Consider the following 26,790-nt stretch of genomic DNA (forward strand, 5'->3'; position numbering starts at 1 on the left):
AGCTGCCAAAAAACAATTTTTGGTTTGTTTTTGACAAAACCTCAACAAATTCCCAAGAAATTTTTGATTAAAATGTAAAATGTCCCCAGGAAAGCCCCTTCCTGGCAGCCGGATTCAGCCGCAGCGCATCAGCGTTCCCACCGACGGGCTGAATCCGGCTCCAGCACCGAGGTATTTCTGTCCCTGGTGCTAACTCGGGGCGAGGTCTCTTGTTCCCAAAGCCATGCCAGCTACTCTCCCTGCCCGTGGGCAGCTCGTTGCATCGCTGGGTGGGACCAGCTCGCCCCACATGGCTTTACATACTGACCTGGGGGCAGGCCCCGTCTCTCCTTGCACCGTTCATCGAGCCCTTCCCCCTCAGCTCCTTAGAGCCCGTCTCGCCCTGGGCCTGGGCCCTGTTTGCGTCTCGGACCCTGTATCCTGCAGGGGCCCTGCCCATGCCGGTGCTGGGTAGCCCTTGCTTTGCCAGTTGGGTCTCCTGCCGCGTTCTCGGGGGAAGAGCGTCTCTGATCCCCGAGTGCGCCAGGCTGGGGGAGCGTCTGTTCTAGGGCGGGGCTGGGCCCGGGGTCTCCGGGATTCGGATTAGCAGGGGGCTCATGTAGGGTGACCAGTGTCCGGAACACCCTGGTCGAAAAGGGACCCCGGCGGCTCCGGTCAGCACCGCTGACTGGGCGGTTAAAAGTCCGGTGGGCAGCGCTGCGGCATTAGGGCAGGTTAATCCCTACCTGTCCTGGCACCGCACTGCGCCCCAGAAGCGGCCAGCAGGTCCGGCTCCTACGCGGGAGCCACCCAAGCTGAGCCTGCGCCCCTGCCCAGCCCTGAGCCCCCCCCAAATCCAGACTACCCTCCTGCACCCCAAACCCCTCACCCCTGGCCCCACCCCAGAGCCTGTGCCCTCACCCCCTTCACCTCAACCCCTGCTCCAGCCCACAGCCCCCTCCCACACCCTGAACCCCTCATCCCTGGCCCCAGCCTGGAGCCCTCACCCCCCTGCAGCCTGCATCAACCTCTGCCCCAGCCCAGAGCCCCCTCCCACACCCCGACCCCCTGCCTCACCCCGCAGCCCCTCCCGCACTCCAAATCCCTCGGCCCCACCCCCCAGCCTGGGGCCTCGGGGAGGGGGCGGGACCTCAGGGAGGGGGCGGGGCTAGGCTGTTCGGTTTTGTGGGACTAGAAAGTTAGCAACCTAGGCTGGGGGTGGCTGGAATCCGGAGGGGCGGGGGATGATTTCTCTGTATTCCCCTAGCGCCAGGAGCCCAGTCCCGGCCCCGTCCCCCTGCGCCAGGCGCTGCACACCCCCCGGAGACGGTCCCTTTCCCCGGGGCTCCCGGAGGCGAGACTCCAGCTGGAGCCAGGCGGCCGGGGGGGGCGTTAGGGGCGCTAGCCGGGGTCTCCCCTGGCACGGGGGGATGCTGGGAGTTGTAGTTCTGCCCTTCCCACCGAGCCGGAACAAAGCCCCAGCGGCGAGCCCCGCTCCAGCTCTCGGCTCCGGAGCGCCCCCGGGCCGGTCCCGCCGCGCGCTGGCTCCCAGGGGCCCAGCCCGTCCGCCGGGCCGACCGCTTCCCGCCCCGCCCGGAGCGGGGACCGGCCCCCGGCCCGCCGCCTCCCCCGGCCCGGCCCCTGCGCCCTCCCGTGCGCCCAGGGCGCGCCGCGCTGGTCCTGCGCAGCCATTGGGGGCGCGTCGCGGCTGGGAGCGCAGCGGAGCGGCCGGAGGCGGCGGGCGGGCCATGCCGGCGCAGGTAGGGCTGGGCCGGGGGCGTGGGGCTGGAGGGAGCCGAGCCCGGGCTGCGGGGAGCGGGGGAGCCCGGCGCTCTGTGCGCGCTCGGCCCCCAGCCCTGCCCGTGGCTGGCGGCCCCGGCACCTCTCGCCCTGCCTCGGTGTGTCAGTCTCCAGCCCCGGGCGGTCACGCCGAGGCCGGGCGAGAATCGGGCCCCGGGCCTGACCTGGCTGCCTTGCTTGTCCTGCCCGGGAGCAGCTGGCAGGTTTGTTATTGTAGGGTAGCCTGGAAGCGCTGGGGCTGTGGGAGCCGCAGCAGGTGTGACTATCGGGTCCCACCTTTGTCTGTAGGGTGAGGGTCTCCCCTGCCAGCCCAGCCTGACGGGGTCTCCCTGGGAGGGGAGCGAGGAGCCGCCTGAGAAAGTCTCACCGCCAGGGGCCTTCTGGCAACCACAGGGCAAAACGCAGAGGCTGGTGCCAGGGGGTGGGACCCCACTGCACAACTCAGGGCAGCCCCAGAACTGCTGGGCTGCAGCTGGGATCCTGCATGGCCAGACACACAGAGGGAGGGGAGCCAGACCCGCTAACAGATGAGCAGGATCTCCGGAGATACACACCTGCGCCCCTGGGGGGGGGCGTGTCTGCAACAGCAGTAACACGTGTTTTGTCTGGAAGGAGCCCTGAGGTGCTCCTCGTGCATCAGTGTGAATCCAGGGGACCCACAGTCCTGTCCCCCACTCCCGGGTCGGCCCCAGCCCCTGGGAATTCCATCCATTGGGGCACGGAGCCAGGACTAGGGGCTCGTTAGCCGGACTAGCCTTGTGTGAAAGAGGCTAATATAATGCGCCCTCCTCCCTCCCTCCCCCCCCCCCCCGCAGCACTGACGTCCCTGGGAGCTTGGCCTGACTCAAGCACCAGGCTGGGATAATGGTTCTTCTAGCACAAGCTGTAAGTCGTGAGAGGTTAGAGAACCGTCTGGGGAGCCTGTGTGTGTCTAACCCCTGCCTCTGCCTGGCTGGACTGGAGCCGACGGTGCTGAGTGGGCCACGGTTGCATTTCAGGCCCCAGTGACGTTCGAGGACGTGGCGGTCTATTTCTCCCCGGCGGAGTGGGCGGCGTTAGCGGAATGGCAGAGGGAGCTGTACCGGGCCGTGATGATGGAGAATTACGAGCTGGTGGCATCTTTGGGTGAGGATCCCTTTATTAGCAGGAGCAGCAGCGTCTTGGACACGCCAAGGCTGGCTTCAGGGGGATCTCACATTCCCATGGGACTCTGGCACTGACGTATGTGTAGAAAGCCTGGCGGGTGGCTGAACATCGGAGACGTCCCACCTGACGAGGGCGCTGCAGTGCTGTACTCCGTGGCGGGACGTGTTCCGGGCCCAGTGCGCTGGTGTGCCTGGGCAGTTCATCCATCACTTTCAGCCCCCTATTTGTTGGTGCCATCCCAGCAGGGGTATGCCGATAGCCAGGGGGTGCCTCCTAATGGAGGACATGTCCCCCCACCCTCTGCCATTAGAGTGCATAGCCTGGCTGTCGGTGCTTAATGAGTAATGAAAGACAGGTTGGAGCTGAGCCCCAGCACAAATTAAGCACTGGCTGGGCAGCCGGAGAGCGGCCGGGCGACTGGGGGTGGCTGCTGGCCAAATGCCCAGCTCTGAACGCAGCGCTGTCACCAGCAGCAGCGCAGAAGGGAAGGTGGTATGGTGTGCGATATTGCCACCCTTCTGCGCGGCCGCTGGCAGGGGCGCTGCCTTCAGAGCTGGGCGTTCGGAGAGAGGCGGCTGCTGCCCGGGAGCCCAAAGGTGCCAGGGCTATGAACTGCCAAGCCTGGAGGTGCTGGGGCACGGCGTGCTGTCCCGTTGGACCCAGCTCCTGGACTCTCGGGATTAGCTTGTGAGAACTGTTCAGTGATCCAGGTCCCTGTGACCTCTCCGCTGGGTTACTGCCAAGCTGCCTTCACGCAGTTCCCAGGGCCTTGAGCTGGTGAAGGATGTCTTAGCAGCAGCCGTGGGCACGTACCCTGGGCCCTGCACCAGCTGCCTGTTCACTCCCAAGTGCAATCCAAGGGGCTGGGTGCTGGCTGTGGGCGCTAGATGGCCTGGGACCCAGCTGTCTGAAAGGCAGCCAGTATCCTATCACGGGAACTACCAGCTGGGGGCAGCTCGCAAGAGAAATTCCCGTTGCAGACAATGGCTGGCGCAGTGCGTGTTGGCAAGGCCCTGGCAACTGCAGGACACAGCACGTGTTCTCTTGCCCATGAACAGGCTCCGTGGGCCCCAAGCCCAAGGCATCGGCTAGAAAAGCAAAGCGAGAGAAGGCGCCGTATGTCTGGGACCATCAGTACTCGAGAGCGAAAGTCCTGATGCTTCCAGCACAGGGGAACGACACCCCAAACGAGGTGAGACCCGCTCCGGTAAGGAGAGCGAAGTGCTGGACACTCAGAGGCTCTGGGCAAGAGGGGACCAAGGGAAAGGCCCCGGGCTGGCCAAGGGGTGGGGCACCAGCACAGTGCCAGCTAGGTTTTAGGCCTCTGGGTAGCAGAAAACCTTTTTTTAACACCAGCCGGCAGCCTAATGCCCCTGTCAGTGCCTGGGGCTTCCTGGCTCTGAGGGGCTTCCCTGATTTCTGCTTTAGGAGCATCGTTAATTGCTGGTTCATAAGCACGTAAGACGGCTCAGGGCCTTTCCCGTCCAGGCGGCCGACTGCCGTGCCACGGGGGGTGAGGGCAGAGGGTCCCTGGGGCGTGGCTCAGCAGGGCTGTTCTGTTGCAGGTGCCGGTGACCTTTGAGGAGGTGGCGGTCTATCTCACCACCGAGGAGTGGAAGGAACTGAAGGACTGGCAGCGGGAGCTGTATCAGGACGTGATGAAGGAGAATTACGAGCTGGTCACCTCTGTGGGTAAAGAGCCCTTTATTGGGGCAGTGGCGCTGTCTGCTACCCAGGGCTGGCTTCGTAGCGTGCTCTCCTGGAACGTGGGCAGAACGTGCCCCGATTAGTCTTCATTTCGCAGTGAGACTCGGTGGCTTCCTAAGGCAGGTGTGTCATAAACACACCAGCCCCGACAGAAGCCAGCCAGCGTGCGCGTTCGACTCCCGTCGGGGCACTGGCTAGCTAAGCCATTTGACAGGCTTTTGACAGGCCATCCATTTGTCTTCCATCGAACAGGAGACACCGTGGAGAAACCGGAGATTGTCTCTAGGCTGGAGCGTGGGGAAGAGCCGTACGACCCCGGAGAGACACGTGTTCCTGGTCCCCACGGCGTGGGTGAGTGGGGCCAGCAAAGCTCCTGGAGTCGGGGTCCCTATGCCAGCTCCTGACACACGGCACTTTGTTGTGCTGGCCACAGTGGTGCCCAGTTCAGGAACGTTTCCGGACCTGCGAGTGCGGTGCCTGGTGCTGAGGAGGGCATGGGCCTGAGCTCCAAGCGGCGGGTCAGTCGGTGCGTTTGTCATTGCCGGAGCAGAGCCCACGGGGTCCCTCCGCCCCCTCCCGCCAGGACCAGCAGGGGGGACCGGTCCTGTGGGATGTGCAGACAGAATCGGGAGGAGTTTCCCTCTCCCTTCTGACAGTGTCACGCTGTGAGAGCGTCACGGCAAGGCGGGCAGAGGCTGGAGCTAGTCTGGCTAGCAGCGACCCAACAGGACCTGCTCTTGGTAGAGAGCGGGTGTGGGTGAGACGCGCCTGAGGGCAGGGACGTCACATGCAGGGAGGACCCGGGGGCAGGCTCTGAGCTGGCAGAGCTGTAAACAGGGACTGGTCCCGGGGGAGTTTCCACCTGAGTTTGCCCCACAGAGAGTCCCCGGGGCCCGTAGCTGTGTCCCCAGGACCCCCCGACTCCCCAGCACACGGAATAACGCCTGGACGCTCCTCTCCCGGCAGGTGGTGGGACCCGGGGGGCTGATGAGGAGGGGACGCGTCACGAGGAAGAGCCGGCAGGACTGGACGCGAGCGAGATGCTAACTGGGAGAGACGCAGCGAGAGTTTCCCTGGGCTCGGCCAGGACCGGAGCCAGCGCCAATCAGAGTCGGCGCAAAGGGCGCCCGGGCCAGGGGAGGCCTGTGTGGAACGGACACGATGAACCCCTGTGGGGCGAGAGGCGGGTCAGGGACTCCCCAGCCAGCGCTGAGCTCCAGAGCAACGGGGCCCCAGAGAGACCCTGCCCAGCGCCTGAGAACCTGGGGGGCAGCATGGGGACGGGAGCCGTGCCTGTAACCCCCATTGCAGAGGGGCCGTGTGGGGGGAGCATTGGGCAGGGCGGGAAGCCAACAGAGGAGCACGCTGCCCCTGGGGGCGGGGGGCCCTACAAGTGTGGGGAGTGTGGGCAGGGCTTTGGCAGCCAGGCCTCCCTGGCCAAGCACCGGCGGCAGCACGCTGGGGTGGGCGCCTTTCCCTGCAGCCAGTGTGGCAAAGCCTTCAGCAACAAGGGCAACCTCCTGCGGCACCTGAAGCTACACAGCGGGGAGAAGCCGCACGGCTGCGCGGAGTGCGGGCGGCGCTTCCGCACCAAGCAGACCTTCCTGTCGCACCAGCGCGTGCACACTGGGGAGAAGCCCTTCGCCTGCCGCCAGTGCGGGCGGAGCTTCACGCGCAAGGAGAACCTCGTGCGCCACCAGGAGACCCACGTGCACAAAGAGCCCCACACTTGTCCCGAGTGTGGCAAGAGCTTCCTGCATGAGGGCTCGCTGCTCCTGCACCGCCGCACCCACTCCGGGGCCCGGCCCTTCCCCTGCGCCCACTGCGGCAAGAGCTTCAACTGGAAGACGAACCTGACCACCCACCTGCGCAGCCACGCTGGGGAGCAGCCCTCCGCCTGCCACCAGTGCGGCCAGCGGTTCGGCGACCGCGGAGACCTGCTGCGGCACCAGAGGGCCCACGCGGGCGGCGGGCTGCCGACCGGCTACGGCAACGGGGAGACCTTCAGCGAGTTCCTCCAGATCCACGAGATGCTGATCTCCCGCACGCACGCCCGCAAGCCCCTGGGTGCCCTCACCAAGTACAAATGAAAGCTGGCTGCGGGGCTGGGGCGGCTCGGGCAGCGCGGGAGCAGGGGAGGACGCCCAGCCCTGTCTCCCAGCACGTGGCAGGATAGATGACCCTGGCAATGCAGGTACGCCAGCGGGGCTACACCCTGGTGCGGGGAGCACGACCCTGGTGGGGGGAGCGCTCTGGAGCCCCTGGGTGCAAGCTCCTCCCCCAGGATTTTTCCTTTGGCTGTTTATTGGTTCCCATCCAGCTAGTTCCAGCTGCTGCTGCCGGATGGAGGGTGACAGCTGCCCCCTGGGTGCACTGGTCCCATTGTTTAGGCCGCTGACTCCTAGCCATGAAGTCCTGCGGCACGTTCCCAGTGCTGCTCTCTGAGCTCTCATGTCGCCGACCCTGGCAGGCGAGGCTGCTGGACATGCCCCGATAGCCAGTACCTAGCAGAGAAGAGCGGGGCCTAGGAGAAATCTTCCGGCGGAGCCCCAGGTAGCACGCAGGCCAAGGGGTCCCGAGGGGCAGATCTCGCTGCAGCAAGGCCCACGTCGGGGAGAGAAGGCAGCATTGCTGAGGAGGTGCAGATGGCAGCTTGCTGTACTCCAGCCCACGACTGCTGGCTCTAGGCTGGGGTTTCAGGGGAGTGCAGGCGACAGCAGGCTGGGTTCGCCCGAGAAAACCCCAGGGTCTGTCCAGAGTCGCAGTACAGGGTCTGCTCTGGGCAGCCCGGCTCGCTGGTAAAGGGCCTGTAGCCGACCTGGCGAAAGCCTGGCTAGGGGCACCATTGACCAGTCTCCGTTCTCTGGTCTCGTTAACCAGCCAGGACCGACTCGCCGGTGGGTGCTTGTGAATCCCAGCTGCCCGCCAGCGTGTCCTAGCCGCAGTACCAGCCTTGCCCGTCCAGCCTCCGGTCACGCCCTTCTGACGACCCTCTTGCCTTGTAAGAGCCATAGACGCGCAGGGCTGGACAGGGCCTCGGGAGGTGACCAAGTCCAGAGCCCGGCTGAGGCAGGACCACGAAAGCCCAGCCCAGCCCTGACAGGTGTTCATCCAGCGGGTTCTTGAAAACCTCCAGGGCCGGGGCCTCCATGACCTCCCTTGGGGCCTGTCCCGGAGCTTCGCTGCCCGGAGAGTTTCTGCTACTAGCGACCGAAATCGCCCTCGTCCCCCACTTCAGTTTGAAGCTGGCTTTAGCAGCAGCTCTCAGCCTGGCCAGAGCCTGAGCCAGTGCTGGGTCCCCTCTGCAATCTGGGAACGCCGCGTTTCGCAGGGTCGAGCCGTGTCCCCCCGGGCGGCTTTGGCGGTGCCAATGATGCTGCAGTTCGAGTGGGCGAGGAGGGACGGGCGAGGCGAGTTAGCAGCACCAATGGGGTCCTGCTTGAAGAACATTTTCTTTACTAAGACTGTAACTCACCAGCTCAGGTGAGAAATGTGCCACCTTCACGCAGGAAGGGAAGGGCTGGCTGACGAAGCAGCGTATGCACTGAAACTCGGCGCGGTACATAAATACACTCTCCCGCTGTCAGACCCAGTGTCCAATAAACCCGTCCAGTTCTCGCTCGCTGGGCTCCGGTGCAGCATGTCTGTGAAATCGCGGAGTCCCCGGGGGCGGAGGAGAACCTGGTGCAGCACCGGCTTTTCTGGGTTCTTCACCTCCCCTGCACGTGCCGGGGGCCAAGGGTCGATCAGATTTTCTCCCTTGTTTGTGCTGTATTTCTGTAGGGCCGTGCCCTACCCAGCTCCACCCTTCCCCTCCTGAGCCCTACCCAGGCCTCTGCATGCAGCCGGTGCGTGACCCACCCGTCGGGGAGCTCTGCACCCCTCCGCTGTCCTGGGGTAATGGTACAGAACCACCCAAAGCGGCTTTCTGCCCGCGCTGAGCAGGGAATCGGTGACTCGGCCTTCCAAGGAAGTGAAGCTGGCAATGCAGAGGTGCGTTGCCTTTATTCCCCAGCCCCGTTACACGGGCAGGGCTGGGCGAGAGAGAGCCGGGGTCTGTCCCCGTGAGGCCTGCAGGGCCAGTGGTGCCAGGGTGTAGGGGCGGGTCTGTCCCCGGGGAGCCCTGCGGGAATGGGTCAGCTAAGGGAGGGGGCCCTGGGGAGCCCCGTCAGTGTCGGGCCAAGCTGGCTAAGGGAGGGGGCCCTGCGGGGCCAGCTCGGCTAAGGGAAGGGGAGCCGAGGTCCGAAGGGGAGCTCCCCCCAGGAGCCCTGCGGGGCCAGGCTGGTTAAGGGAGGGGGGCCCTGGGAAGCCCTGTGGGACTGGGTCAGCTAAGGGAGGGGGAGCCGGGGTCCGTTCCGGGGAGCCCCGTGGGACCGGACCGGCTAAGGGAGGGACCCCGGGGTCTGCGCCCCCGCCGCAGGTTCGGTGCCCGAGGTCCCCGGCCAGGGCCGAGTTTGGGGACCTTGGGCCGGGCCGGGGCAGATCCGAGCCCCGCTGGGGCCGGGTGGAGGGAACCGGCTCGTGGGTAGCGAGCCCCGGGCTGCTCCTCCCCGGCGCTGGGCCGGGCTGTGTGAGCGGCTCCTCCCCCGTCCCCGCCCGCCTCCTTCCGGCCCCGGCCCCGGCCCAGCCCGGCGGAGGAAGCGCAGCGGCGCCGGGAGGCTCCGCGGGAGCCGAGCAGCGCCGAGTCCCGGGCCGCGCAGGGGGCATGGCCGCTGGGAGCGCTGCGCAGGTAGGGGCGGGCGGCTCGGCTCGGCTCGGCTGGGGGCGCCTGCAGGCGGGGAGCTGCCCTGGCACCTTCCCCTCCCCGCCCGGCTGCCGGGGCCGGGGCCAGGGCCAGGGCCAGGGGCCGTTAGATCATCTAGTCTGAGCTCGGTGCATCCCCTAGAAACATCCCGGCGCAGCCGGTGCCCCCGGGGGCAGGGCCAGGCTCCTGCCCTGTGCATGGGGCTGCCCTCAGCATCCTTTTCCAGTGCCAGGGGCAGGGGCCGGTCCCTGGGAGCCGGGCAGCCCTGCTCTCTGCCGGGTGGGCTCAGCGGGTCTCCCGGAAATCACCCCTCCCGCCCGCTGCCAGCCCCACGCAGGCTGGGCCAGGCCCGGGAGCTGCTGGAGGGGCAGGAAACGGTGCTGCAGACGCGGTCCCGGCGCTCTGCCAGCGTAGCCCCAGTGCCTGGGCTGCAGCCGCAGAAGGGGCCGGACCATCAGGGCAGGACCGTGCCCAGCCCCGGCGCTGGACAGTCTTCCGTCCCCCGGGGGCGGGATGCTGGGCACAGCTGGGGCGCGGGGGTGACTTTTTCACACCCTGACCGAGGTAGCCATGTCAACCTGCCTTTTAAGGGTAGACCAGGCCTGTGGGTGCCCAGGTGCCGGAGTCCCCCCGTCTCCAGGGTCGGGGAGCTCTCTGACATCCAGCCCTGCTCCCAGAACTCCTTGGACCTGGGGGCTGATGGGGCATTGTGCTAAACGAGTCGTAACGAATAACGAAGTGATCCCACTGGCCGAGTTCGAAACCTCCTGAGTTCTGGGGGCTCTGCTTCTTCCCGGGGACCTGCGAATGTTTTAAAACCGGTTTGTTGTGGCCTCTGCGTCTTTATGATGCACAAAGGAGATTTGTACGTTATCGTTCTGCTTGTTTTTCTGTTGGAACGAGGGGCTGGTCTCCCTGGGGGTCTCTGGCTGACCGGAGAGCGCCCAGACTGACTGCCCGAGTGGGGAGCGCTGAGCCTTGGGGTGAGCGTAGGGTAATAAACCGGACCGACCTGCTAGATCGGGCGTTAGAGGTGCCCTGTGAGCGAAGCCCGGCTAAGAAGGGGGCAGTGGCTATTTAAAACACGGTGGAGTCTGTTTTTGTGGTGCCGGCACCTGTTTAACTCCAATGCCCAAGGAAGACTTGCGAGAAAAGCTCTCTGAGCTAAAGTTTGGCTCAGTGCCACCTGCCCTTCCAGGAGAGGCTGAGAAGCTCATGCCACGTTTCTCAGTCCGCCCAAAGATCAGGGAAGAGGAGACTTGATATTCCTGACGTAGCTGTAAGGTAAAAAAACAAGCAGACCCCTGCCCCCTTCCTGTTCTGTTCTAGTCTCTCTGCCCTTATGCATCACGAGAAAGGGCAAAAATCCAATTTTTTCCGCTTTGCAGATTTGCACCTTTAAGTTTAGCCCAAGTGAGCCTGCTGCGAACTCTCTCCCCTGGGATCTCTCCCTCCCCTGCAGCTGCATGTTCTCATCTAGACACCGGCCGGGCGGGTCTGCGTGCCGGCCGGGCGGGTCTGCGTGCCGGCCGGGCGGGTCTGCGTACCGGCCGGGCGGGTCTGCGTGCCGGCCGGGCGGGTCTGCGTGCCGGCCGGCCGGGCGGGTCTGCGTGCCGGCCGGCCGGGCGGGTCTGCGTACCGGCCGGGCGGGTCTGCGTACCGGCCGGGCGGGTCTGCGTACCGGCCGGGCGGGTCTGCGTGCCGGCTGGGTTGATCAGGGGCTACTCTCAGCCAGGCACAGACCAGGGCTGAACGTGGTAATTGGTAGTATTACGGTGACGCTCTAATGGCCCTAGATCAGGGTCCCATTATGGTGGGCTCTGGATATACCCAGAGTCAGAGACCGCCCCTGCCCCCAGGTGCTTATAGGCAAATCTAAATAACCCAGACAAAGGTAGGGAGGAGGTAAGAGTTAACCTCCCATTTGGCCACTGGAGATACTAAGTGACGTACCCAGGGTCACACGAGGAGTCTGTGGCAGAACCAGGCACCGCCCCAGGTCACCTGAGTGCCAGCCCACCCCGTGCCCACCAGGCCAGCCTTCCTGAGCAGTTGCCACACCCCTCATAGGACAAGCTCAGGACACCCCCAGGCTTGAAGCCACATGGGGCTGGTTCGCAGAAGATCAGAGATAGAACCTGTCTCGGGGAAGGTAAAGGGAGGTGACTCAACCGGCCGTGGGGCCCTAGGCTGGGGGGTGAGTGGGGCAGCTTGGAGGACGTGACCATGTACGGTGCCCACAGACTCCCCTCCCGCCTGCCCCCATTGAGGATGGTGGATAAAGATGCCACTGAATCCGTAGGTCCCGAATGGGGACTCTTCTTGTGTTTCAGGCCCTGGTGTCGTTCGAGGACGTGGCGGTCTATTTCTCCCCAGAGGAGTGGGCGGCGTTAGCCGAATGGCAGCGGGAGCTGTACCGGGACGTGATGATGGAGAATTACGAGCTCATCGCCTCGCTGGGTGAGGATCAGGCCCTGTTAGAGTCTGTGAAAGGCCCTGTCCGGTGCCAGAGTGGGATGAAATCCACCCCGAGGGATCTAGCCAGTCTCAGACCGCGCCTCTCGGGCAGCGAGTGAGCTCTGTGCATGGTCCAGGTACGGCCCAGCCCCACGCCAGCCCTTTTCAAGGGAATGTTGAAATCCTGCAGGGCACCCACATGTCCCTTCAGACGTGCCTGGGAAAGGGGCTGAACCGCTCTGTCCCCTCCACCGGGCCCAGGGGCTGCAGGTACCTCCCATCCCTCGGCAGCTGCCTCTCCCAGCGGGAGTGAGGAATTCAAACCCGCTCCAGGTCCCGTGGGCTGCACCTCGCAGGGCGGCTCCGGTTCACACACTGCTGTTACGTGTGGACACAGCACTGCGGGAGCTGGGCACATCCCAGTCAGTAGCCCCCCGTGTGTCCCTGCCCCAAGGGGTTTGCAGTCGGATGAAGAGCCCCCGTGACAGCATCTCCCACTCACATCCGACGCGTTGCAAATCGCCTCTTCCGGCGGCGGACACAGGAAACCCAGACTGTGGGTCTCTCCCCATGCCCAGGTTCTGCAGGCCCCAAACCGGAAATGATCTGTAAAATGGAGCGAGGGGAAGAGCCACACGCCACCGCTCCCCAGGGCGAGAGGGACAGAGGAATCCTGGACGCCCCCAGCACAGGTGAGCGGCACCGATTCCCCCTCCCTGCAAACTGCTCAGAGACAAAAGAGCAGAAACGTTGTGCAACGTTCGGTCCCTGTCCCGGGGGGCAGATGAGCAGAGGGGGACTCAGGCCTGCGCTGGCCGATCAGTATCCCCGAGAGACGTTCATGCAGCAGGGGCCTGGGCCAGGCCCCTCTGCTAGGGCTAAAAGGGGGCTGGGGGTAGGAGTGCCTGTCCCAGCTCTCTGCCGATCACGGCGGCTGTCTGCCTGCTCTGTGCTGCGGGGGCAGAGCAGGGCAGCGAGGGTGGCCCCCGATCACCCTGGGCTCCTTGCTCTGCAATGAGATCTGTGGCAAGGCCATTCCTGCAGGGAGCTCGGGCACACGGTCAGGGAGCTCACTGATCTACCATTCGTTACCCACGCCCTGTGTGCCAGTCCAGGTCGTATCCCCGAGGGGGAGCGTGCCGTGACCACACACACCTGAGCCTGTGCCCTGAATCTCTGCCCCGCGTTTGCCGCAGAGCGGGCACCGGCAGAGACACTGCCCTGTCTCTAAAGCCCAGCCCCCCCCGTAAACTTACTCCACAGTGCGGCGCGGGGGCAGAGGAGTGGCTCTGGGTGCTGTGTGAACCCAGGGCCGGTGGGAATCGGCAAAGGCGTGTGATGTTAACGCTCGTTGGCACCAGCGGAGCGTCCGGCCTCCCCCAGCCCCTTCCCAGGGTGTAACTGTTTGGCTTGGTCTGTCCAACAGCTGGCTGGGGAAGGCGTGTCAAGGAGGAGCTGTCTGTGGAGGGCTACAACGACCAGTGGGTGCCACACACGTCGCTGGCCGGGGGAGCCGAGGGGTTTGTGCTGGAATATCCTGCCCTGTGGTGCGAGGTGAAGCAGAGGGACCTGGCGGGAGACGCCCCCCAGCAATCCCCGGAGTGGGAGGGGAGGGACGGTGCGTTCCTGGGCGGCACACTGGCCATGATCCACCCGGGGAGCGAGGGCCCCCTCATCTGCTGCGAGTGCGGGAAGAGCTTTGATGACGAGGCCTCACTGAGCGCCCACCAGCGCCTGCACCCGGGCGCCGGGCCCCACGAGTGCCGGGCCTGCGGGAAGAGCTTCCGTCACCGCCGCAACCTCTTGACCCACAAGAAGCGGCGGGGGAAGAGCCGGCACGCCTGCACCGAGTGCGGGAAAAGCTTCTGCCTCAAGGGCGACCTGCTGCGGCACCGGGCGGGGCACGCGGGCGAGGGCGGGCACGCCTGCAGCCTGTGCGGGGAGAGCTTCCGCCACAAGAGGAACCTGTTGGCCCACAGGAAGGAGCACGTCGGGGACATGCCCCACCGGTGCCCCGAGTGCGGGCAGAGCTTCGGCGACCCGGCCAGCCTGGCCCAGCACGAGGCGGCGCACCGCGAGGAGAGGCCCTTCGTCTGCGCCCGCTGCGACCGCAGCTTCAGCTGGAAGGAGAGCCTGATGATCCACCAGCGCAGCCACCCGCAGGAGCGCTCCCACAAGTGCGCCGACTGCGGCCGCAGCTTCAGCCGCAACGGGAACCTCCTCATGCACCAGCGGGTGCACACCGGGGAGCGGCCCTACGCCTGCCCCGAGTGCGACCGCACCTTCTGCAACAAGGCCAACCTCATGGCCCACCGGAAGCTGCACCGGCGCTTCAAGCCCTACGCCTGCACCCAGTGCGGGAGGAGCTTCAGCTTCAAGACCAAGCTGCTCCTCCATCAGAGGGCCCACGGGGACGAGCAGTAGCCCCCGGCCGCTCTGTCTCCTGCAGGCTGCGGCCGGGCCTGGCAGGCTGCGCGGGCTCTGCCGTTGCTAAGGCCCGGGGGCGAAACTCGCCCCTGGGCAGAGGGCTGGGGCGAGGCCTAGGCGTTGTCTCAGCCTGGGGGTCCCGTGGGCCATGGAGCAAGACCCCAGCCTTTGAGGGGAAGCTCTGCTGTCTTGCAGAGCCCTGGGTGGGTCACTCTGGGGGGGTTCTGCCGTTGCTAAGGATGGGGGTGAAATTCACCCCAGGGCTGAGGGCTGGCGCGCATGCAGGACTCAAGCGGTGCCGAGGCCTTGCCAGCCAGCCCTCTCCCGGGGTGAATTTCACTGCTCGGCAGTATATTGCAGTGCGTCCTCGTTGTAAGGCACCAGACTCGCCCTGGGCCTGGCCGCCCTGAGAGCTACATCCCCCTCCTCAAATGGCAGTCCCATGGCGCGCCAGTGGGCGTCCTGAGCCCCCCCCCAGTTACCCAGCCCACCGGAGGCGGTGATGGGCTTAGAGAGTCGTAGCAGCGAAAGTCAGAAGAGATTGTTCTGACCATCCGGTCTGGCCTCCTGCTTCACCCAGGGCAGAGAATCTCACCTGGGGTTCCTGCAGCCCCCTCCGAAAGATCATTGGGCAGTTTCTGAGAGAGGTCAGGGCACTAGCCAAAGCCTTGGGTTCATGTCCCTGCTCTGCTACAGATTTCTGGGTGACCTTGGGCATGTCCCTTAGCCTCTCAGGGCCTCGCTGCCCCAGCTGTACAATGGGGATACCAGCCTGCCCTGCCCATGGGGGGTGGGATGGGGATAAATACAGTAATGGGGCGCCCAGATACCATGGTGACGGTAGCCAGATAAATGGATGGATTATCTGGTTTGCCCCGGCATAGCCCGGGCTGTAGAAGTTCACCCCTATTCCCACGGTTGCGCGTGAGGTTCCGTTAGCTGCTGTTCCCGGTGTGACTGGTTCTCCCCATAGAACCGGTCCTGTGGGGCACGTCACAGCACGCTTGCTGCACTGGGCGGGGCGCCCGCCCTGGTGGTTTCACCACAGCCCTGTACCCGGGTCCGCTCACGTTATAACTGTGCAGGGATTGGAAATGCTCTGTAGTTCCAGAGCAGTTCAGGGCTGCCCCCTGTCGCAGCAGAGGGGTGTGGGGGGGAGGGTTCCCCACAGGATCTGGGGGTGGGGAAGACCGTGAACTCTGTGCAGAGTTCGGGGCAGATACACCCCTCCAGGCCAGGCTGCAGTAGTGGAGCGAGGTGACCTATGTTCATAGTGGCCACCCTCCTTCAGGGAGAAACTGCACAGCGTTGTGTGTCCTGGCTCCACACACCCCGAACGTGCAGAGGTTTCCTGAGGCCCTGTGGAGCAGAAGTGGCCATCTGCCTTCCAGAATTCCCCCCCCGATGGGGGCCAGCGCTGCAAGTCGGGTTGAAATTGCTAGGACACTTCCTGTTCTGCGTGGAACCCATTCCTGGCAGGCCACCTCCATGGTGCTGGGGACACAAATTCCTGTTTGTTTCAAGAGACAGAACGTCTTGGGCACCTCGTGTAAATCTGGCTGCAAACAGACCATTACCTGGGGATTTGCAGGTCCTGCCATAGATGGAGTTATTGCTTGCTTGGGGCTCTCCACAGAACGCTATCTGCAAACCGTTCCTGCCGGCTTCCCCACTCTGGTCTCCTATCATGTCAAGCTAAGGAGGTACTCCCCACAACGCACAGTCAACCTGTGGAACTCCTTGCCAGGGGATGTTGTGAAGGCCAAAACTATAACGGTTCAGAAAAGAACTAGACCAGTTCCTGGAGGATCAGTGGCTATCAGCCGAGATGGTCAGGGACACCACACCATGATCTGAGTGTCCCTAAATCTCCGACTGCCAGCAGCTGGGAGTGGACGCCAAGGGATGGATCACTCACTACACTGCCCTGTCTGGTTCATTCCCTCTGGAGCACCTGGCACTGGCCACTGTCGGAAGACAGGATCCTGGGCTAGATGGACCTTTGGTCTGACCCGGCCTGGCCGTTTTGATGCCATCCCCTACCCCTTCTGCCCCACCGATGATGCCAGCTTTGACTGCCTACTTGTCTGCTTCTCAGCCGTTCTCTCCTTGACCTCCTACACGATTGCAACCCCCTCCCTGGACTGATCTCTGAGGCCATCCCTCCCCCGCCCCCCCACATGTCTCTCCTCCAGGCGGGGTCATGCCTCCAGGACCTTGGCCAGCTAACAGCGGTGAGGGGGCGGGGGCAGTTGGGTGTAGTCCATGTGTATTTATTCAGTTCCCCACCCTTTGTATGTTTACGTGAGGCTCCGAGCTGTCAGCTCCTTGGAGCTGGGCCTGCGTCTCCCTGGCCATGCAGGTGACGCCTTGCAGGCTGTGGGCCCTGCAGTAATCCAGATACTGCGTTATAACAACTCCAGGGGCTCTGGCCACGTGTCCTGGGCAGAGCTGAGCCGCCGGGCTGGTGTCAGGTGGGGCGTCGCCGCGGTAGCTATTTCCTGTTACTGGGTAACCTCAGGGTAATGAATAAACATGTCGTGAGTCGGAGTCAGTGATATTGGCTCCTTGAGTTCAAGGCCGAACTCCCTCTGTGCAGTTGAATCATCGGTTCTGGGTTTCTAGAGCTCAAGTCAAACCATCAGTGAGGAACTTCTCCTGTGAGACTCACTCGGCAGTTTCCTTCCACCTGCCCTTGGACACACTCGGCCTCTTCTTCCCGGGGAGGTTTCATTCATTGGGAACTGGCCCCTCTGCTCCGCAGCTTAACTGCAACCCTCTCCGGTGCTAGAACTCCTTCCGGGAGCCCCCGAGTCCTGCCTGGGACCAGGGTGGCCACGCTTCCCTCTGCTGAATACCGGACACCCGGGGAAATGACTCGTATTCAAGCGAGTTCAATGGCGACCGATCAGACTGTGCAGGACAAACATTCACATTAAGTATCAGAGGGGAGCTGTGCTAGTCGGGATCTGTAAAAAACAACAGAGAGTCCTGTGGCACCTTAGAGACTAACAGATGTATTGGAGCATAATGGACATTTCCTTTACATGTGTCTGACGAAGTGGGTATTCACCCACGACAGCTCATGCTCCAACACGTCTGTTATTCACATTAACATCAAGCTGTCTGAGCCCGTTAAAAAGAAATACTGTGGAGTTGGAGTCTTTTTATTTACCTTCTTCTCTTGAAGGTTTCAGGGTTCACACAGGAGGGGGGCCACCCCCGACACCCCCTCCCACACCCCCACCCACACACACAGGGAGAGGTGACGCACACACTCGCATACTTGATAGCAGCCTTCAACTACCTGAAGGGGGGTTCCAAAGAGGATGGATCTAGACTGTTCTCAGTGGTGGCAGATGACAGAACAAGGAGCAATGGTGTCAAGTTGCAGTGGGGGAGGTCTAGGTTGGATATTAGGAAACACTTTTTCACTAGGAGGGTGGTGAAGCACTGGAATGGGTTCCCTAGGGAGGTGATGGAATCTCCATCCTTAGAGGTTTTTAAGGCCCGGCTTGACAAAGCCCTGGCTGGGATGATTTAGTTCGGGGTTGGTCCTGCTTTGAGGAGGGGGTTGGACTAGATGCCTCCTGAGGTCCCTTCCAACCCTGATAGTCTATGATTCTATGATACACCTCTCACGTGGGGCAGGAGGGGGAGATGTGTGACTGACCAATCCAACCATCCCTGCCTGGTGCTCTCTGCCCTCCATGCCTGCCCGCCTCTCCTGGGTCCTGGCTCCATATCTTCCCAAGGCAACGTGTGTGTGGGGGGGAAGGATGAGCTCACACACACACACTTGTGCGCCCCCCGCCCCGACTTCTGCCACGGTTCACACCAGAATGTGGCCAGCAGCAGCCCTCCGGCCCTGGGCAAGAGGGAAGGGAAGGGAGCCTGTGGCTTTGCAGAGCTCATCTCTTCTGCCCCTGCTCCCCTGTGGCTGGAAGCAGCTTGGCCCTTCCTGCCCACACCGTGTGGAAAGGCAGCTAAACCCCCTGGCTGCTGCTGGCCATGGACGTCACCCAGCGCCTCCTGTCCCCTGGCTACAGCATGGGCAGGAAGGGGTTAAGCCCTAGGGATGCATTGTGCACCAGGGCCCCTGACTGCAGGGGTGTCAGCGAACAGGCCGGAGGGGTGGCTCAGCAGGGGAGGGTGCCTAGGGGACGGAGCAGCCCCGTGCTCCCGGGGCCAGGACCCAGGGTGGGGGCCTAGGGGGTGAAGAGGGGGCTAAGCCCCTCCCCAGGGGGCTGCTGGGGAGCCAGCAAGTTCAGGGCGTGAACAGGCTGGAAATCGCTGCCCCCCCCCCCCCCCCGAGCTTAGCTGAGGGGTGGGGAGGCTGCCCCGTGCCAGCGCTGTGCAGGGCTTTGGCACATGCAGGGCTCAGCCCCTCCTGGGCAGCGCCCTGGGCCGGAGGGACTTGGGCTTTCCCAGGCGCTGGCCCAGCCAGAGGTGGGGGGAGGAAGGAACCTGCCGGCCAGGCTGTGGGTGAGCTGAGCGCTCTGACCAGGGGCTGGATCTCTGCACGCGCTGGGAGCAGGACGCGTCCTGCCGGGGGTATGGAGGAGCAGCAGGGCTGGGGGGTGAAGGGGCGAAGCAGGGCGAGGGCAGCGAGAGGGGAGCACATAAAGGGCCGACGGCTCGGCAGCAGAGGCGACACATGGCGGGCCTCTGCCTGGCGCCTGCCAGCGCTCGCCAGCCACCGCAGCTCGCAGCCAGCCCTGGTCGGAAACGGGCCGGCGGGCGGGGCCCTGCTGGCCGAGAGCCGGCCCACAGCAGGGGCTGACGGACCGGCAGGGAGAGCGGCCGGCCCCTCTTGCTGCAGCTTCGTCCCGCCTTGCACACCCACCAGCCTTGCACACCCACCCCCATCGTCAGCCACTGGACCCCCCCACTCACTGCTGGTGGGCGGGCAGCTGGCGAGCAGGGACCTGCCAGCACCGAGGGGGGGAGACAGAAAACACGGGACAATTTGCCCGTTTTTAAGAAAGTCAGGGCCCCAGCAGGCGGCTGAAATACGGGACTGTCCCTTTATACACAGGACGTCTGGTCACCTACTGACACCTGCTGCTGGGCCGACTCCTCTCTGGCTCCCTGAGGAGCCTGGACCGGTGCGGGGCTGACGGCGTCTTGCTGCTGGGAGCCCAGCTGCCCTGCCACCTCCTGGCGTGGCTGGATTCCCTCCGGGGTCCTGCCGCGGAGCCGGCTTCTCCCCAGCCCTGGCGTTCCTGGCAGGACGGGCCCCCTTGGGCCAGAGGAACCTCGGGGCTGCTCAGATTCCCTGGGAAGTGGAGCCGGCGCCCGGCTGGAGGCGCCTGTCTAACGCTGCCCTTCCTGAGGACCCAGCAGGTTACAAAGAAGGAGAAAGAGGCTTAGGACGCCTGGCTCAGCTGGGTCCCCTGGGGACTCTCTCTCCCCAATGCCACGTAGCGCCGATCGGTGGGCGTTGGAGCGAGTTCGTCTCTGCACACCGCAGGGCTCTGCGCAGAGACTTGGAGTAAGAGCCGGAAAACCGGATCTCCACCCCGGCCAGGACACAAGTGCTAATAGTCAGTGCCAACCCCCCCCTGGTATCAACGCAACGGTGAGACGGGCCCGACGGACTCACGCAGGGAATTTCAGAGGCGAAGGCTGAACACGCCGCCCTTAGCACACGGCTCAGACGTCTGCCGTGTGTTTGTGGCTGTGCGGGTTAGGTGGATCCTAGATTGCAGGACGGGGAAGGAGCAGGGGGCAGCCGGCTGAGCCCAGAGCAGATCAGCAGGAAGGGGAAGGCCGCAGACGCCCTGCGAGGCAGGGACAGGAAGCTTGTGTCTGATTCCTGAAGGGACCATTGTGACTGATCGTGGGATCTGCACAGCACAGACCCTCACCCAGCACACCCGGGCATTGAGGGCAGCAACTCGGGGTTGAGCTCGTGGTTAGAAAGCGAGTCAGGCTTTGCCTACACTACACGGCGTTTAGTGACGCAGCCGGGCAGAGTAAATGCTGTTTGTCGGCAGTACTTCTACCCCCTACGAGCGGGTTCGTGTTGTCAAATGGCCGTGGAGACAACGCGTAAGTCTCTACTGAAAGGCTCCAAGGGATGGAGACTCAGCACACCCCTGCCCAATGGCTAGGTGCCCTGGCTGTGAAACGTTTGCGTCTCGTTGTCCGTGTGAATTGCATGATTCCAGCGGAGGGACGCAGAGAGGGCGCGATACGGGCAGAGCGGCTGGCTAGGGGGATGAGCTCGCTGCAGTGTTTTGGTGCTTGCCAGCCCAGAGCCAACCGCCAAGTGGAAACGTTCACAGCCCCAGGAGGGCCCCGTGCTGTGGACCAGTGGTCTGATGATCCATTTCTCAACTGTCAGTTCTTCTTCCACCACCAATGGCTAGCCCCTAAGGAAACAGGCAGTTCTGCTGGGCGGCTGGCCAGGTGTGAATCCGTTGGCACATAACCCTCCAGAGACTAATGCTACGCTAGCGATTTCCTGTTCTCTAGAGGGGCCGGTTGTCATCAGCTCCCACTCGCAGGTTACAGAGCTCAGGGAGGTCTCTGTAGTTGGGAAATTATTCATCGGCTTTCAAATAGCAGCCTCCCCAGTCAGCGTGAAACCCTAGGACGGGGGCAGAGAGCTGAGCCTTGAGCTGGCATCAGTGTCCCGGGTATCACAAACCACTGGGAGCTCCTCTTGCCATGAGCAGTGCCCAGGCTTGCTCCCGCCCGGCAGAGTCCACGTGTCACACAATTCTCCGGGATGGGCGTCCCTGGTAAATCGTGCAGCTTTATAAAGTCGCTCTGGAAGCGACTGAAAAACACCGGGGCTTACCCTGCTGCCCCGTCACACTGTGCGGCACCCTGCAGCCTGACTAGCCCCGACGCGCCAGCGACTAGTGGGAATCAGGCAACACAATGGTACGTGACCGTAGTAGGACGAGCGCCTGAGACATACGCCCTTGCACCAGAGGCCTGGTCTGAGGCAGGCCCTGCTTGCAGAGTCTGGCAAGACCAGGCCGGACATTGCAGAAACACACGTTGCTAAGGAGTCACCGAGGACTGACGCAAACACATCCCGAAACAACAAACGTAAAAACCGTACAGTGCACGTAACGGCAGGGCAGTAACATGGCTTAAACAAAAGGCCGCACTCCTGGCCAGTGTATCCGGGATGTGGTCGTTGGGCGGTTCGCTCCAGGGCTGGGGCGGCACAGAGGGAACCCACATGCAGCCAAACATCTATCGACACCTAACCACGGGGACATGGGGCAACACCCCACTAAGCGCCCGGTGCTGGCTGGGCTTCATGTGCATCCGCCGTGCCCGGCTCCGTCAGATGCCACGTGGCTGCAGAGCCAACGCCAATGAGGCGGGGGGTAAACGTCAGCCTGATACCAGCCGGGCGCGTGCTACTTGCTGCTGCCAACAGGGACCGGAGGGCGCTGGACGGTGATGCAGCTTGTGCTAGCCGGAGCCTTTGGTGCAGTGCAACGCTCCCGCTCACCCCTTGCTACGTAACTTAGAGCTGCCTTTGTTTCATGCTCTGCTCTGGACCCGCTGGGGAGCGCCCGCTGGCAGCCTTGGGCTCCTGTTGCCATCTGGACGTTCTCGTGCACGTGCCCAGCTGCTGTGCGGGTCCCCAGGGGCCACTTAGCTTCACTGAAACCAAATTCAGCGGAGAGACGAGGCCCACGCTGCGCCCAGGGAGGGCGAGTAACCATTGGCGCACACTGCCAAGGGACGTGGCTGCCCGTCCGGGAGGTGCCTTTGCCAACACACACGTTGCTGGGCTCAGAACAGGTGACCCTGGCCTGCGCTGGACAGGCTGTCGGACGGGATGGTCTCGTCTGGCTTTAATCTCCATCAGTGACTGGCCACTGCTTAGTACAAAGCACGGGGCAGTTGTGCACAGCACACCTTGTTCAGCAGCTTCGCAGCCTAGGATGGGAGGATCCGGTTCAAAGGTTATAAGCCAAATGCTGCCTTCCTTCTCCTGCTGCTGCCTCATTCCCCCTCCGGCTTCCCCCCGCTTGTGATTTAGACGGTTTTAAAACGGTTAAAATTATTCCTGACCACCATGATTCCAAACCCAAGGCGGGGGAGAGGGTGATGTGCACTCGCTGGACAGTAGGTGAGGAGAAGGGGCCCACCTGAGACGTGGTGGTTCTCAGGCTGGAGGGTTCGTGGCCGTTCCCACTCAGCCGCCGTGCCCTGCGATCTGTGGCTGTCGGGCCCCCTGGAGTATTGGCCCCGAGCCCCTCCAGGAACTGGGACTCGGCGGTGCTGCTCTGTTTGCAGCTGGACAATGCTGTGATCAGGCCCGTCACAGGTAATGGTCAGGCCTGGCCCAAGCACCTTCCTCTGCTCGGCCCTGGTGGCCGATGAGCCAGGAGCGCCGGAACGGGGTGTGTGTGTGTGTGCGTGCTAGGGGGCCATAGCCCTGTGACGTTATGAGTGTAATTTAATATCTCATTGGAAGCTGACAGGGCCGGAAAGAGTTAATTAACTCACAGACTGTCCTGACGTGGCTGAACTTTAGAGACTGGTTAAGAAGATATGTAAATGAACAGAGCTGTGAAATGCAAGTCTGCATTGTTAGAGGTAGAAGGGGAGATGTTTGCTCAGGTCTTGTGATGTCAGCAAACAAGTCTTGTCTATTGCTATAGCTTTGATTCAAAGATCAAAAAAGGAATATTAACATTTATGATGATACTTGAGGAAAATTGTATTATTGTCTCTATGTCTCTTTGAAGGTTGTGGTAACCTCTATCTGAACTGTTTAACGGATAAATTACCCTGTGCTAATTGCCAGGATGTTTGGGAGAAGGAGAGTTAGGCCTATTGTTTTCTCAGGCCAAAAGGCTGCTGGAAATGTATAAAAACCCTGGGACACGATCCTGCTTCATCTCAGATCTGCTTTGGGTTTCAAGAGGGGGAAACCTTAACCCACAAGGATTGAGATCCCCAGTCACTGACTGGAGTCACCTGAATATGGACATTGGACTATAACCTCCGGACTATTTCTAAAAGGACTTTTGTCAACTACAAGCTCATCTCTGCTGTGTATCTGAACCTGAAGAATTGAATTCAAGTCTGTCTGTATATTGATCTTTTAACCAACACTCTCTCTCTTTTCTTTTCTAATAAATTTTAGTTTAGTTAATAAGAATTGACTATAGTGTGTATTTTGGGTAAGATCTAAGTTATAATTGGACCTGGGTGTGTGGCTGATCCTTTGGGGTTGGAAGAACCTTTTCTTTTATATGATGAGAGAAGATTTTCAGTAATCATCATCATATCTGACAGGTGTGTCTGGACGGAGGCCTGAGGCCGGGCACTTTAAGGGAACTGCGTTGGTTGGACTCTGAGTAACCAGTGAGGTAATACAGAAGCTGTTTTGGGCTGGTTGGTAAATCTAAGTATTGGAATATCCACCAGCGTTTGGGGTTTGTTTGCCCCGTTCTGTTTGCAGTTCACCCTGATTGAGTGACCTCAGCTGGTTCCCATAGGCAGCATTGTCACGGGCCCCATCACTTTTTACTGGCCGTAAGGGCAAGAGGGGGGCGGGGGCGGGAGGTGGCGGATTGGAGCGAGCGGGAGGCGGGGTCTCGGGGGGAAGAGGTGGCATGGGAGCAGGGACTTGGGGGGGAAGAGGCGGCGTAGGAGCAGAGTCTCGGGAGGAAGAGGTGGCGTGGGAGTGGGGGCTCGGGGGGAAGAGGTGGCGTGGGAGCAGGGCCTTAGGGGGAAGAGGTAGCATGGGATAGGGTCTCGGGGGGAAGAGGCAGCATGGGAGCAGGGTCTTGGGGAAGAGGCGGCGTGGGAGCAGGGTCTCAGTGGGGGAAATGGGTGGTGTAAGGGTGGGGGCTCGGGGGGAAGAGGCAGCGTGGGAGCAGGGCCTTACGGGGAAGAAGCGGCGTGGGAGCAGGGGTTTGGGGGTGGGAAGAGGCAGTGTGGGAACAGGGTATTAGGGGTAAGAGGCGGCGAGGGAGCAGGGTCTTGGGGGGAAGAGGCGGCATGGGAGCAGGGTCTCGGGGGAAGAGGCGACGTGGGAGCAGGGTCTCGGGGGGAATGGGTGGCGTGAGGGTGGGGGCTCGGGGAGAAGGTGGCATGGGGAGAAGGTGGCATGGGGGCGGGGCCTCAGGGGCCATGGGCAGCACAGGGGCGGGGCCTCGGGGGTAATGGGTAGTAGGGGGGCGGGGCCTTGGGGGGAGGTGTGGGGCAGGGGCAGGGCCACGATTCGGGCGCCAGTGGTCCCCCCCCTTTTAGGGGGCTTCCTCCACTCCTGCCCCGAGCCCCGCCCTTGTTCCCAGGCAGGGGGTGCCTGTGAGGCGCACCAGGGTGCTGGGTGGGCAACTGAGGCAGGGCTGCCAGGTGATGAGCTCAAGGCACTCGGCGGGCCACCCTGTCGGAGGGGGTCGGTGGGGGCTGGCTGTGCACCTGCCTGGCCCAGGTCCCTGCTGAGGTGAGGGCCACGCATGCCCCACGGTGCCCCTCTCCCCAATGGACCCGTGTTAATAGTTGGCTCACAGCCGCGCCGGGTGCTTAGCCCACCTGGCTCTCAGCCTTTTCCCTGCTGGGGGCTCTGGTTCTGGCCTGCTGTCTGGATCCTTGGCCCCCATTGGGCTCTCTGGTGCGGGGCCTGCTCTGGCTCCCTGGTCAGTCTCCTGGGGGTCCCGCTTTGGCCAGCTGCTGGGTGAGGCAGGGCTGGGCACTGAGCCTCCCCTTTCCCTGCCAGCCAGTTTGTGTCCCTGACCCCTCGACACCGCCTCTCACAGGAACAAAGGACTGAAAGGGCCCCCTGCCTCGGGAGGCCACTGCAGCATCTCCACCTGTTCAGGGGCCCTCTCGCAGCCAGCTAGGTTTCTTGCCCCCCCTATTCCTGGGGGTGCGGCTGCTCCAGAACCTCACTCCTCTGACTGACGGTTAGAAACCTTCTTCTCATTTCCAGCCTGAATTCACCCCCATTTGTTCTGGTGCTAGCCTCGTCTCTGAGAGTCAACTGCTTTTCTCCAGGCCAAGCTCCCAGTCTCCTCTCAGAAGACAGGCTCTCCACGCCCCCAGGCTGTCTCTGCAGCGGTCCCCGTTTGGATTCCTCTTTCCTGAACACGGGTGACGAGAACTGCACGCAGCGCTCCAGCGGAGGTCTCACCGGCGCCTTGTACAAGGGCACTAACACGTCTCCATCGCTACGGGGACTGCCAGGCCCGATGCAGCCTAGGGTCGCCTTTGCCTTATGCACAGCCACATCACAGGTGCCGCAGAGTCATCCTGGGATGGACTGATAGACAGAGCCACAGATTCACAGATCACAAGGCCAGACGGACCCATTGTGATCATCTCGTCTGGCTTCCTGTGTAGCTCAGGCCAGAGATTACTCGAAGTAATTCCTAGAGCAGAGCTTTTAGGAAAACATCCCGTCTTGATTTAAAAACGGTCAGTGACGGAGAATCCACCAGCACCCTTGGTAAATTGTTCCTGTGGTTAATTACCCTCACTGCTAAACCCAGGGTTGTGAGTTCAATCCTTGAGGGGGCCATTTAGGGATCTGGGGGGGAAAATCTGTCAGGGACAGTACTTGGTCCTGCTGTGAAGGCAGGGGGCTGGACTCAATGACCTTTCAAGGTCCCTTCCAGCTCTATGAGATGGGATATCTCCATATTCTATAGATGTGTTATATATCCAGTGAGGAGGGGCCCCGCGCTAGCTGCTGTGCTAAGACATGGCAAGAGACGGCCCTAAAGGGCTGGCACTCGAAGGCAAGGTGAACCAGAGGGCGTAACAAGCAAAGCGGGAAGAGGAGAAACGCCAGCGGTTACACAGCCCAGGTAGGTGCAGAACTGGATTTGACGGAATTACGTAATATACGCAGGATAGCGACGCGCTCGGTAACGTCACCAATCCAAATCCCGGAGCAGCCTCCAGCAGCTCCCATGGAGAATGGGCTTCACCACGCACGAGTCACGCGACCGTTGCAAACAAACGCCAATCAAACCTTTATCCCGCCCCGGGCAGCCCCGATACACAGACGTGCCCTGCTGCAGAGGAACGTTTGCACGCACTGTACGGCACATGGATTGCACCCGCCTTTCTGAACATGGGGCCCCGAAAGGTTCAAGCCGCCAGACTCTGCCCCTGGGCCGGGCGGCAGGAGTCCCTGCCTCACCTACATCTAAACTTTCCAAACCAGTCACAGCATGAGAGCGGGGCGGTGAGATTCTGGTCTAACCGGTAGGATTGAGAATCCTGCGATAACTTCCTTAAAGCCAGCTGGCACCCGGCCCCTGAAAGCCCCAGCCAGTGGCAGAACCAGTTCTTTCCCTCTGGCTGCCACCAGCCAGGACAGCGCCAGGTTTGAGCCCAGAGACCCAGCACCTCCGCAGCCTTCGTGCCAGTGACCAAACCGCCGGCTGAGACTTGGGGTTTGCGCCCTGGCCCCATCCCAGGGCAGGCTGTGTGTTTCTGCACATGCTGTACGACAGGGGTTCTCGACCCACTTGTCATGTTTATGGCCCATCGTGACCCAGGAAATAGTCTGGGGGTGGAGGCCCCGGGGC

At 62.7% G+C, this 26,790-nt stretch overlaps 3 protein-coding genes across 7 annotated transcripts in view; all 3 read left to right on the forward strand.

The window, feature by feature from the left end:
* Nucleotides 1-26,790, forward strand: part of LOC112061046 (gastrula zinc finger protein XlCGF57.1-like) — a 104,987-nt gene that overhangs the window by 61,502 nt on the left and 16,695 nt on the right. The gene's annotated exons all lie outside the window — the stretch shown is intronic.
* LOC101934970 (zinc finger protein 773-like) lies at nucleotides 1,728-8,254 on the forward strand. Its single transcript, XM_065582370.1, has 6 exons — nucleotides 1,728-1,982; nucleotides 2,778-2,904; nucleotides 3,984-4,117; nucleotides 4,491-4,617; nucleotides 4,885-4,983; nucleotides 5,599-8,254. The coding sequence occupies exons 1-6, from the start codon at nucleotides 1,728-1,730 to the stop codon at nucleotides 6,720-6,722; spliced, it is 1,866 nt and encodes a 621-aa protein (XP_065438442.1). The 3' UTR covers nucleotides 6,723-8,254.
* Nucleotides 6,688-18,630, forward strand: LOC135981880 (gastrula zinc finger protein XlCGF52.1-like). 5 transcript variants are annotated; one of them, XM_065586635.1, is made up of 4 exons: nucleotides 6,688-6,826; nucleotides 11,710-11,836; nucleotides 12,412-12,525; nucleotides 13,260-18,630. In XM_065586635.1, exons 1-4 carry the CDS (start codon nucleotides 6,809-6,811, stop codon nucleotides 14,255-14,257), a joined length of 1,257 nt encoding a protein of 418 aa, XP_065442707.1. In that variant the 5' UTR covers nucleotides 6,688-6,808; the 3' UTR covers nucleotides 14,258-18,630. The 5 variants fall into 5 exon arrangements, with proteins under 5 accessions (XP_065442707.1, XP_065442704.1, XP_065442706.1 ...); XM_065586632.1 differs by lacking the exon at nucleotides 6,688-6,826 and adding an exon at nucleotides 8,518-8,625; XM_065586634.1 differs by lacking the exon at nucleotides 6,688-6,826 and adding an exon at nucleotides 8,992-9,361 and having other exon boundaries at nucleotides 11,679-11,836.

This window comes from Chrysemys picta, chromosome 2, assembly GCF_011386835.1.
Source record: "Chrysemys picta bellii isolate R12L10 chromosome 2, ASM1138683v2, whole genome shotgun sequence".
Taxonomy (NCBI): Eukaryota; Metazoa; Chordata; order Testudines; family Emydidae; genus Chrysemys; species Chrysemys picta.